Source organism: Carettochelys insculpta, chromosome 2 (assembly GCF_033958435.1).
Source record: "Carettochelys insculpta isolate YL-2023 chromosome 2, ASM3395843v1, whole genome shotgun sequence".
NCBI classification, from domain to species: Eukaryota; Metazoa; Chordata; order Testudines; family Carettochelyidae; genus Carettochelys; species Carettochelys insculpta.
In genome coordinates this window covers 165,828,003-165,841,423 of record NC_134138.1, presented here as the reverse complement: position 1 = coordinate 165,841,423, position 13,421 = coordinate 165,828,003, and the positions used below count along the sequence as shown (strand labels likewise).

At 43.3% G+C, this 13,421-nt stretch overlaps 1 protein-coding gene across 10 annotated transcripts in view; it reads right to left on the bottom strand.

Moving 5' to 3' along the window:
* Positions 1 to 13,421, bottom strand: part of LOC142009638 (poly(rC)-binding protein 3-like) — a 221,403-nt gene that overhangs the window by 52,776 nt on the left and 155,206 nt on the right. For all 10 annotated transcript variants that reach the window (XM_074987975.1, XM_074987973.1, XM_074987976.1 and 7 more), the window contains exon 6: positions 5,425 to 5,556. In XM_074987975.1, coding sequence (XP_074844076.1) covers positions 5,425 to 5,556 — 132 coding nt within the window. The remainder of the gene's footprint in view (positions 1 to 5,424; positions 5,557 to 13,421) is intronic.

The following is a 13,421-nucleotide window of genomic DNA, read 5'->3' as shown; positions in this document are numbered from 1 at the left end:
AGTGTGCATGGAGTTTACTCATCAGGGTAATCATTAGTCTTTAGCTCATTAGATTAATTAATTTTAGATTTTAGACCACATTTCCTAGGAGCACCGTTCCATGTTCAGCATGTCGCTCCCAATATTTAAAACTTCACACTAATCAACAACCACACACTGCCATTAAAATCTGCAGCTGATCAGAGTTCATTCCAACTACTTCCGTTAAATTAACCAGCTCCCACTACCACACATCCATGAGAAAACAAACAAACAAACTCATGGGTCTTGCAATGCAAATGGAAAGTTAACCAATCTGGAGGATCAGATGAAAACATAGTCCAGAAGTCAGACACCCTCACAGAAAAAACCCTGAGGCCTAGCATCCTTTTCTATAACAAGAGATGCCTGGTTTGAATGCCTCCATTGACTGCAATTGCAATACAGATTGAACAGTTCTAATTCAGAACTCTTTCATCCGGCGAACTCCATAATCCAGCATGATTTTACAGTAAACCAACCCTCCATTTCACGGACTAACGGGGGGAGGGATGTCCGTTATTCCTGAAAGTCCATTAAATGTGAGGGTTTACTGCCCGCCCCCAGCCCCAGTCCCCTGCAAAAACACCACCCTCCCAACAAAAAAATAAAATAAAATAAAATAAAATAAAAAAATTGACCCTGCCACTCACCAAAGCTGCCACTGGAGGAGCCCCTGGACCCTGCCCTGGATCAGATCCTGCTGCATGTCTGGGACCCTGAGGCCACGTATGTCTGGAGGTGCCCTGCTGCATGTCTGCAGCTGCCTCGCGGTGTGCAGCTGGAGGCACCTGCTGCACATGGCTAATGGCGCCATACCGCACGTGGCTGCAGCTGCCGCACTGCGCATGGAGGTGCCCACTGCGTGCCACTGCAGGAGCCACATCATGGCCTGCAGGAGCTGCTGCTAATGCCACCGGAGCAACCACGTGCACCTCCCACCAGGGTGCAGTCTGCTGCAGTGGTAAGTCTTCCCCCCCCACTTTTTTTTTGGCAGCAGAGGGAGGATTTAGGATGTTATTGAATCATAGAACACTAGAACTGGAAGGAGCCTCGACAAGTCATCGAGTCCAGTTCCCTGCCCTCACGGCAGCACGAAGCACCATCTAGACCATCCCCGATAAGTGTCTATCTAACCTGCTCTTAAAAATCTTCAGTGATGGAGATTCCACAACCTCCCTAGGGAATTTATGTCAGCATTTAACCACCCTCACAGGCAGGAAGATTTTCCTAATGTCTAATCTAAACCTCCCTTGCTGCAGTTTAAGCCCATTGCTCCTTGTCCTATCCTCAGAGGCCAATGAGAGCAATTTTTCTCCCTCCTCCTTGTAACTGTCTTCAAGGTACTTGAAAACCACTATCACGTCCCCTCTAAGTCTTCTCTTTTCTAAACTAAACAAGTCCAGTTCTTTCAGTCTTCTCTCATAGCTTATGTTCTCTAGAACTTTAATCATTGTTGTTGATCTTCTCTGGACCTTCTCCACATCTTTCTTGAAATGTGGTGCCCAGAACTGGACACAATACTCCAACTGAGTCCTAACCAACACAGAGTAGAGTGGAAGAATGACCTCTCGTGTCTTGCTCCCTAGACTCCTGTTAATGCATCCCAGAATCACATTTGCTTTTTTTGCAACAGCATCACATTGTTGATTCATATTTAACTTGTAGACCCCAGTGGACTTTGGGAAAATGGGGGAACGTCGGTTGTCCCCAAAGTCCACAAAATTGGGGTTTGTAAAATGGAGGGTTTACTGTAGTTAGCTGGATGACCATTTATCATGGGCATGGCCATTTTTCCCATGGTCCCATAAAGTTTGCTTACAGCCACCTGTCCTGGCTCTCAGTGTTCTGTGCTGTTATTTAGCTGTAATTTACCCCTAAATGTTTTCTAAAAGCCCAGTAAATAGTGGAAGTGTTGGTAATGCTGCTAGAAAATATTGAACTCCCATCATCTGGTACATTCTCTGGTCAGGACCGAAGGGTGCTGGATGAGGGAGGTTCAACCTGCAGCATGGAACTAAAAGAAAGGCAGACTCGCAGTTCAGCCAGATCCAAACCATTGATGGCTTTAAAAAAAATCAAAATGACATACTGAATTCCACCCAGAAGTGTGGCTTTCCAAACCAGCAAAGTTCTTCCCAATGAGAAGCACTTCTCCTTCTCAGTGTGTTCATCAGGGCTTTCCAGCTAAACGAAAATCTTCACAGAAAGCATCTCTTTCCTTAAAACATTTCAAATCTTCTTTAAAAACACCCTCCCTATGTTCATTTTCAACTTTCTACTTCTTGAAGAAAAAATTCAAAATTTCCTATGACTCTCCTCTCTATCTCCCCCCCAACTCTACTTTACAGACCTTAGAAAGCACAGTGTTATCTTCAAATGGCATTTGTGACAAAAATCTTACTAGGAATTTAAAGAAGTGAATTCATTTGGGGGCTTTACCAAGTATCTTCTCTCTGTGATTCACCAATATACCTACACGTGGCCACAACACTAAGGCTGTGTCTAAAACTAAGGAGTTTTGTCGACAGAGGGGGCCTTCTGTTGACAATAACTCAGGGAGCGTCTATACACATACAAAGCAGTCTGTTGGCAGAGTCTTGACAGAACTCTGCATTTGTCTCAACAGTGTTATCCCTCGAAACTTTGAGGAATAACGCTTTTGTCAATGGATGTCACAGGGCAGCCCTGTTTGCAGAGCTTCCAGTCAGCTGTTCTGTTGACATAGAGCAGGGCAATCTGGCTGCGCTCTGTCAATCTGCTTTTGTGTGTAGGTGCACTCTATCAACAGAGTTTCTGTTGTCATATCTCTGTCGACAGACAGGACTGTCGCCAGATGCTGCTAGTATAGCTGTAGCCTAAGAGAAACAAGATTTGCATCTAGGAAAGGAGAGGCCCTTACAATGGGGGCCAAAAGCATTGAATTTCCCCAGAAATCAGAATCATCCCCAGAATCATCAGTGACTGCACCATTTGGGCATCAATCATATCTGGGTACAAACGAAGGACTTTAGGGGAAAATATAAGAGCCAAAGGATTTGGGCACCTAATTGCTCTTTCTACCCTGACCTGTTCCCTAAGTATTATTACACTGAGCTAAATAAACATATTCAGAACTAGACCAGCGCACAATTTTTCAAAGAAATTTCTCAAGTAAGTATATCAATTCATCAAAACCTTTCTTAATTTTAAAGCAATCAATGACACTTTTGACAGCAAAATGCAAAAAAACCAAAATGCTATTTGCAAATCAACATGCTGATCAAAAGTGTCAAAAGTTTTTGCTGCAGTATGCCCAAATTGAAGTTTTTTAAACTTTTCTTTTTGTGAAGGTGTTGCATATTTCTACACTTTGTCCCCACTTCAAGACAAAAACAAATGTAGAAACATTGGAATTTTCCAGAGGATAGAAATTCCATTATTGAATTTTTTCAATTAAAAAATTGGTACAAAATACTCCCTATATCTGAGTATTCATTATTTACTTAACTGTCTTTCAAAAAAAATTGCAAACTTTTTGTCTGCATACCATCCCTTTTACTGATGTATTAAAGTTCATAAAATTTGTAACCGCTATAAAATATCTTGGCATTTTGTACCAAGATATCTGTTGTTTCTATTTTGTAGAGAAAAATTTAACATTAGAAAGAAATTCAAAGACTGTATGAAGGCAGTCAGTCTCACAAGAAGTAACCTAAAGGAATACTCCTATGCACTTGTTAGCTAGATGTGAATGTGTGATGTTTCCTGTACATGAGTACTTAAATTTGCTGAGTGGTCATTATTATGTTGCTGTAGATTAAATCAGTTGTTCGGGTGCTTAGTATTTTTCTTTGAGTTTTTTTATTGTGGTTGAAATCTGTCTGACCAGCCAGATAAGTATAAACATGTAGCCATTTTATTAGCTCTGCAGTCTGAATGTGAAGAAGTTAAGAAGCACTTCTCATCATGGGTCCTGTGGCACCTTATAGACTAACAGAAAAGCTTAGAGCATGAGCTTTCGTGAGTTAACTCACTTCTTCAGATGCTGGTCCTGGAATCATGATTTCCAGGACCAGCATCTGAAGAAGTGAGTTAACTCACGAAAGCTCATGCTCTAAACTTTTCTGTTAGTCTATAAGGTGCCACAGGACCCTTCGTTGCTGCTACAGATCCAGACTAACACGGCTACCCCTCTGATACTTCTCATCATGGGTAGATCGTAAGATATAGTTATCAATAATTGCTACGATTATTTATTTCTGAACCTGCACAGTTTAGGCCAGATCACTCCTCCTCCCCCCAAAGCTCAAAGGAGGGCTGGGCAGTGTAAATGGGAACATATTTCCATGAGAATTTTCTTGCAGAATTTCTCTCCATAAAGTTCCATGCCCTGCATCAAGAGCCTGCAGCTCCAAATGCAAAGTCCACGATAGTTCTTTAGAACAAAATCAAATCAATACACCTGTGTCACAGGGCTGCTTCAGTGAGGATGCAGCCTCAGTGGATTCTGGGATAGAATGGTTGTAATAACAAATAGCTTGTATTAAAAAAAATCTATACGCGTTTCTCAGGATCAGTATATGTGATTTTAGGCCACTTGTGAAATCATAAGACTGGAGGCAGGAGGGGAGAAAAGGGAGCCTAGAACATAAAATTAGAAAACCAATTTGACAAATCAGTGTAAATCAACATTGTGCCTGCTAACCAGGATAGTATCCCTTTAAGCTACCTGGCCATTTCTGGCTACAGATACCGTAACTGAAATGTTCAAATTTGAAAAGCGATTTGCAGTGCTTCAGACCTAGACTATCTGAGATAGTTTTAGACAATCTCAGATTGTTTTAAAGTTGAAGAAACAATTCTGAGTGAAACGATTGCTTTGCTACATGGCATCTTGTTTTTCCCTCTTCTCTAATATGTTTCTATGTGCCAGCTGTGCAACACAGATCTTGCAGGCTGGGTTAGTTTCTGAAGGGATGCCACATGGAAAGGTAAATTTCTTCTAAACCTGGTTATACCACTCTATATAGCTCCTTAACTTTCATAGAATCACAGAACACTAGAACTGGATGGGACCTCAAGAGGACATCAAATCCAGTTCTCTGCCTTCATGGCAGGACTAATCACCATCTAGACCACCCTGATAGAAATCTATCTAACATGCTCTTAAATATATCCATAGAATTATAGAATACCAGAACTGGAAAGGACCTCGAGAGGTCATCGTCTTCGTGGGTCTATAGATATTCTGAATACCTTTCACAGGTGGTTTAGCTCAGCATTCCATTCACAAATCATTTACATGAATGCCACGAACCAGCCCTGGTGGTAGAACTCTGTAAGCCATACTCTTTAAATAGACACATTAGGAGGCTGAACACCATAAAGTTGCCTGCCATCCCCACTTGGGATCTGAGAACTTACCTCCCTGATTTCTTTGATTTTGGAGCCTCCTTTTCCTATAAGGGATCCACACTGACTTGCAGGGACTACAAGTCGCAGGGTCACAGGTGGCTTGCTTGTCACTGTGCTGTTTGTCATTGAAGTATTTATGTCCTGCAACAGCAATGTCAATAAGAATTAGTTGAGGATTAGTTGTCTTTCCTCTTAGCACTTAAGAGGATCAAAGTGAATACTTGAGCTGTGCTGAGAGAACCGGTAAGGGAGAACCAGTAAGCTGGAAGCTAATCATGTTCTTGGTGCAAAGAAAGCTGCCTGCACTGCTCGTGGCATCTCAGGAGGATGAAAGGCTTGATGACATCACTGCAATGGGACTGTTGAAACATGTGGGCCCAAAGACCCCCTTTGATTAGCTAACAAATCACATTATAGTTGTTAGCACTTTTAATACAAAGGAAACAATAGAGAAACAGTAAAGAGCATGGTCAAGAGAAATGGCAGATCAGCAGAGCTTTAGGTGGATACAAAACTGGTGTCACATCTCCAGAAATGATCTCCATATACCCACGGATATAAAGTAGATATCTGCAGATTTTCAGGGCTCTACAGATCAAGAACTATTATTCTAATAAATAGCTTGATGCTCCCCATATTCAGCTCCCACTTTGCCTTTTCAGTGCTGCTTTACTTTTCCTAAACTCTTTTGTGTCATAGATATTGTGGTAGAGGTCTGGCTTTGTCTCAGGGATCCTGACCTGCTAGGCAGTTAAGGGGGGTCTCAGAGGCTCACTGTGGCCCTCAGTGTAGCCTCTCCCCCTTTGTGCAGGCAAGGGTCACAGCCTACTGAGCTATGTTCACCATAGGCCGGTCAATGGGTTTGGTATGAGAACCTTCACTTTTTCTAGTACCCCTCTCAAGGAGCATCTCTGTGGTGGTGTGGGGAAGGTTGAGGGGAACCAAGGCCTGCCCTCTGCTCTGGGTTCCAGCCCAGGGCCCCTAATGGCAGCAACAGGTAGTTTATCCTTTACTACCTGAGCTACAACCCTGCCCTGGGCTACCTCCCTTACACAGCCCGTTCCAGCACCTTCCTTCTGCTACCTGGCCCCTCCCATCTTTTCCGCAGGGCACTGCCTTACTCCCAGCTCCTCATGCAGTAAGCTAGAAGAAGAGGAGCTGTTTTGAACCCGTCTCAGCTGGCTGTTCATTGGCTCCAGGTGTCCTGATTACCCTGCCTTATTTGACTCTGGAAAACCATCTAATTAACTCCAGGTGTTTTAACTGGCCTGACTGATTATGAACTGATTATGACCGAACCCTGCTGGTTCTCGATTACTCACAGAACAGAAAACTGTTCATCCAATTGCCAGGATATTTGCCTTCTATCAGATTACTACAGCCTACTGACCTGGGTCTGTCTCAATATGTAATCCAAATATGCAGATATGACCGCAAGAATGGCTTACACAGCAGCAACCCCTTGTTCATCTCCTCTCATTTACTGTATCTTCCAGAACATTTAAGAGTTCTGCTAGTTGCTGGCCTTGCATTTGTGTCAAATGTGTTTTGCATATTCAAATTCTCCTTTGCATGCACAAAACACAGACACACAATGTAATATTTTAATTACAAAGGAAATTGTAATTCTCATCTTCCCACTATAGCAGGTGCTCTGGCTGAGAGCATTCCAGAATCCTGTATGTCACTGGACTTCAAAAGCCACAAACTCAGTTGTGCAATTCTGTACAATCTTTTATAACTGCATTGTAACATACTTTTCTGATGGCGCTACATATTATTCATTAATTAATACTAATTAAGCTACAACAGCTCTGCGACTCAGGCAAAAGAAATTTTGCCCACCTTTGAGGTGGATTGCACCAGCTGCTTAACAGCAGACAGGCACTTAGAATGTAGGCTGAAAGAAAATATAACTCATGGAGGAAGAATTTAGGGTGGGAGACTTACTGAAATTACTCAAAATTTAATTTGTCCAGGACCACCACAACCCACACTTCTACTCTCATCGAAAGTGCCATATGATTTTTTATCACTGTGAGCGATCAGGGACTTGGTTTGACCTCTCATGCAAAAAAGAGCACCTTACGCAGCATAATGCTGCCTGAGGTAATGTTGGTGCATTAGTGCAGTAATGAAAAGTGCTATCGTAATGACCAGGAGCACTTTGGTATTTCTTACATGAGAGGTCTTCCATCTAAGCGTTGGCCCACCCTGACCCTGTTTATCTTAAAAAAGCTGACAGAGTTGCAGCATAATGAGGTACTGGTTGAACCTCTCCAATCTAGAACTCTCTCATGAAGCAACATCCATTATCTGGCAAGATTTTATCGTGAGCTGGATGACCACTTATCATATCGTGGGTATGGCCGAGTTTCTCATGGTTCCATAAAGTCTGTTTCCAGCCACCAGTCCTGGCTCTCAGTGTTCTGTGCTGTTATTTAGCTCTAATTTACCCCAAATGTTTTCTAAAAGCCCAGTAAACAGTGAAAGTGTTGGTAATGTGCTAGCAAATATTGACCTTCCACGATCTGGCAAATTCTCTCATCTGGAACCAGCCAGGTCCCAAGGATGCTGGGCAAAAGAGGCTGCTTACTACAGGTTAGTTCTTATGCAATTCCTCTCATCAGAAGATTACAATCTGTGGCTGTGGCTTGTATGCATGCATCTGAAACGTATACAGTGTGCATGTACGTATATGTATTATATATGTTATTTTGCACATATATATATCTGTCTCTCTATATACACACACACACATGAATCACAGTGTCTCAGAGCTCTAGTCATGGAGCAGGACCCTACCGTGTGAGGTGCTGTACATGCCAGGTTAAGTTGCCATTAACTAGTGGTGTGCCACAGATACCTAGCATGCCTTTCACTTCAGAGACAGGGAAGCTCTATGTTACAAAAATTGCCGAGCTCTCTCACACCAGAGTAAGCAATTTCCACCATTTGATCTGCAACCAGTACATTCATAATATTCAAGCACTTCTAACTCTACAAACAAACATTAGTTAATGGTGAGGCATCAATGGACCTGCAAATAAGAGGGTGACAAGAAGATGTCCTACTTGTTAGCGAGTGACCGCTGAGAGAAAGAATGGTCAGGACACCCCCTCGAGGTGTTAACATTGCTTACAGCAGGTCAGAACTTTTTAAATTTTTTTCCACTGGCAAATGCCAATTTGTCAACATCCTGCATGAATGCATTAATTTCAACACTATTCCAGTGGGTATCAGGCAAGAGTCTGATATTTCCCATGAAAACCTGTTTGCCAGGCAGGTTTCAAAACTTTCCTGCTTTCTTTCCAGACTACCTGCCTGGCTCCTAGGCACCCAGCATGGCTGTATAAACAACACCACACCATCCATGTCTTCCCAAGATTGACTATTTACTTGCATGCTGGGGGGGGTGGGAAACATATGTAAGTGTGGAATTCCTCTCAGTCCTGGTGCCTGGAACCACAGCAGTCCCTGACAGCCAGGCACACAAGTGCAGAGAAATTCCTAATCATTTCTTTGCACCTCTGGACTGGAGCATGAGCAATCACTCTATGGCTATGTCTACACTAGAAACGTCTGTCAATGGTAACGTGTGTTGACAGAGCGCATCTACACAAAATAGCAGACTGACAGGGGAATCCGGTCTGTCGGCGGAGAGCAGCCAGACTGCCCCGCCCTCTGTTGACAGAACAGCTGACCAGAAGCTCTGCAAACAGGGCTGCCTGGTGAACTGGAAGTGCTCTCTGTTGATGGAAATGTCCACACTGCACAGAACTCTGTCGACAGAGCATCAGCATTATTCCTCAAAGCTGAGAGGGCAAATGCTGGGTTTTGTCGAGACTCCATCGACAGAATGCTTTGTGTGTAGATGCTACTTGAGTTTTGTCGACAGAAGGCCACCATGCGAATGAAGTGTACTCAGTGCAGATGGAATCGTCACCCAATTTAGCTGTTAAATTTAGATAAAACTTTCCCTAGAAAAATGCAGCCTTAGGCAGACACCCAGTTGCAAAATTTTAGTCTAAATTGTTTAACTTTGGCAAAGTTATAAACAACTGAAATCAGGATGTTATACTCAGATAACGTTAATTATAGATGATGCTATCTATGCCGACAAAAATGCTTAATATAGTTTATTTTTGCTGTTGCCTTGGGTGTAGTAAGTGAGGTGGTTAGATTTGAAAGTAACAACTTTTTGTATTCACAATCCGAACCCATTGTTCCCCGTTTTATTTTTCAAACACCAATCCTTATTTGGATTTCCCCCTCCCAAAAGACTTTTGTTCTACAAACATGCCTGTGCTTAATTTAAGCACTGATCAACATTGCTGAAGATAAGAAGGCTGCTCCCATGAATAAAACGAAGCATGAATGTAAGAACTTGCAGACTCATGTGCCTAAGAAGCCTTAAGCACTTTCCTCCATAACTACATTATTATGGTGCACGCTGGGAGCTATCCTTTGTGTGGCAATACAGTTTGCTCTAAACATTGTTAGAAAGGCACCATTTAATTTACACGTAGCCATAAAAAGAAGATTTCTAATGTTGAATTATAATGCCATATTCATGAGTAGTTAAGAGCAGATTAGTTCTATAACAGTTTCATTAAGGAATTGATGGCAAATGATTGATTGTCTTCTATGCTGTTCTATCCACTAATGTTGACCTGTGAATTCTTTATTCTGCAGTGAGTTTAATATATTCTTAGCATATGGAAAAAAATCCCGCCAAAATTCAACAATATTCCCAACTTTCTGTGTTCATAATATTGGGCATCTACATGCAATGTCTGCATTTTGCTTAGGGGTCAGAGGGTGACTTTTTAAACCAGACAGCAATGATAAAATGACCCTCTTGGTGTAACAAGAATGTGTGCGCATCCCTGTCTTCTCTACATGGCCAACTTTCATTGGGAGCCAAGTGGCGCTTGACCAAAGGACTTATGTATGAGTCAGGACACAGCTGTGCAGTCCCACAAGCAGCCTTGGGAGCTGAATGTGCCCGTGGTGCCTGGCAAGCTGAGAGGCAGAGCCAGCATCCCAGCTGCCTATTCCCAGCTCATGTTTGGGGTGTCTGTGGGGGGAGGGGGAGTAGAGGTAGGAATTATAGAGGTTTTACTGAGGAGGCCGCCCTTCTGTGCAGAGGCTGGTCCCAAATAACTAGGGCAACAGGCCCTTCTCTAGCTAACTGAAGATTTAGTGTTCTACTGTGGTTGTATCTGGGGGTCTCACAACCTGTAATGTGTTTGCCTTCACAATGCCGCTGGGAGGCAGGGAAGTAATAAGGCACAGAGGAGCTAAGCGACTTGCCCCACTTATATAGGGAGCCTATGGCAGAACAGGGAATTGTATCTGGATCCATAGGCATCAACTCCACAGGTGCTGTGGGGCTGGAGCACCTGTGGAAAAAATATAGTGGGTGTGCAGCACCCACCAGCACCCCCCCCGGTGGTTTCTTCCCTTACTCCCAGTACCTCCCACCCACTGTGATCAGCTGTTCCACAGCATGCAGGAGGCACTCCAGGGGGCAGAAGGGGGCAAGGTTCCTTTGGCGGAGGGGAGGAATGGGGCAGGAAGAGGCAAGGTGGGTGGTTGTTGGGGGAAGGGTTGGAATGGGGATGGGGCCTGGGGCAGAGTGGGCATTGAGCCCCCACCCCCCAGTCACAGAGTCAGCACCTCTACCTGGCTCTGTTAAATTCAAGGCTTGTTTCCTAACCACTGAAGCATCCGTCCCATCAGCAGCCAACAACATGTCAGAGTAATTTATGCACATGATCAACACTGCTATTTATATGGGAAGCTACTGCACGGCAAGTTGGAACATGTATCTATAGCACCAGCTGGATGTGCAGAACCGTCCCCCGTGAACACTGCCACAGTACACTGAAAGTCTCAGGGCATGGCTCGGCATATTGCACTTTCAAGTAGCAGTGCGATAAGCTGCACGCCCAAGCATGCGGGACCCATGCAGAACATTACTGCATGGCATGCTGCTGGGTGGGAGCGTCACACCCTGGTTAGCTATGAAGTAAATGTGCCTCACAGACAAATCTGCTATATGAAGAATGATTTTCGTGCAGAGCTCAGCAAATTACCATGAAACTATTGGGCTGTTCCTCAGCTGGTTGATGGCAATATAGGCTAAGAGAGGACCTGCCTCTGAGTGTAGTGTTGGTTTCATACCTGAGACGAAAGCTGACCAGATATATACCCAATTAAATCTTCCAACAAATTTGTCCCATTTTTACCATCTAAGGTAGCTGAGCAAGTATTTTGTGACTATTTGCAAAGAAATATGGATTGTCACAACATTTTTTCAAACACATTTTGGGAATGTTTCCCTGCATTATTCACCAAGCTCCACCTGCTAACTACTACGTCAGGAGATAATCTCCTGCACGTGCAAGGGATACAGATTGGGTGATCAAAGACCTCTTTGCCAGCTGCAACTTCTAAGACTGATGCTGAGGTATTTTGCCATTTTCATAGCCCATTCTCCCTCCAGATAAAAAAGGACTATTTTAAATCATTTATGTGATCTAAATTGGCTTGGTTAGCAAACATATGGATTAATCAGCAACCTGCTAGAAAATAACATGACTGTCACACTGAGAGATTGCTAAAGAATACTGCTAACAGGCAGGAAACAATAACCATGCCAAAGAGTTTCTTTTAGACCTCACTTCCTTACACTGGGTTGTACCTTTTGATCATTTGCTGGTATTAGAAAGGCTGGGTTGTTTGAGGACTCTCATGTGCCCTCAGGGTGTGTTTCTCCCAATTGGATACCTGCAGAGTTGAAATGAAAATTTCACATACCTATTTTGAAAGCCAAACACAGCATTGAACTGATGTGCAGGGTTCCACCCTGGTGCACCTCACTGTGTCAGAAGCAATCCACAGAACTTAGTGATGGACACACAATACAAAATGAAAGAAATAATAGTTTGATCTGCCTGAAAGCATCAGTGGGTGAGGCTACGGGCATTGAGGAAAATGAGTGCCTATGGAGGGTTATACATGGTTTTAGCTGACTCAGTAAAGGGTGGAATTCAGATTTAGAACAAGCTGCTGCATCCTCAAAACCATAACTAGATGAACAGTGATTAGTGTATAACAGGCACTGTTTTATGCTCATTTTCTATAGGTTTGGACTGGGATGAGCTTTCATCCAGGTGGTCATTTAAGACACAGCTACCATGAGATTCTTGGCCAGCCCAAATCCTGTACAACCCAGATGAAGATAATGGATTTGTTGTTTGTGTCAAGGGCCATGTTGTTGCTGTAGATTTATACAGCTCCTAGCACAAGGAAGTCCTGGTCCATTATCATTGCTCTTAGGTGCTACTAGAGTACAAATAATAAGTACAAGTAATAGTCCGGGAGAAAAGGTGCCCCCTGCCCCTCATCCAAATAACAGTGGGATTACTGTCACACAGGGCCAGATCTTGGGTCTGCCACTGATTTCTTTAATTATGTGGATTACCTGCCGCAGTTCTGTGAATATCCTGCTCTGCCCTAACCCCAATACGTCACCCTGCAGCAGCTCAGATGGCTGTGAGGATGATCCATGCTGGGACAGGACCTGAATGTGTATTTCTGATCCAGATAACATCTAGTGCAATACAGTCACAATACCTTGCTGGGGTTCCCAGTCCCCAGGACTCACAAAAATACATAGACTATTATTATAAACTTTGAAGCAGCAAACATTTGACAAGGACCAGTTTCATTTCTTTCTCTTCACTCCTACCATACACAAAGCCCAATTTTAGCCTGATAAATGGTTTTCTTAGAAGCTCAGACCCAGCGTTCCTTAAGGCGTGTTACATTTCTACCTGCTTATTTTCTAAACGGGATTCATGTCCCAAGAGCTAATCGATAATTTTTTTTGGCAAGCAGTTTATACCTTCCCATACAGCCACATGCGCAGGTAATGCCATAGTGATGCCATTAGCATAATTGAAAGGGAGAAATAAAGTATTTTACAGAGAAATGCA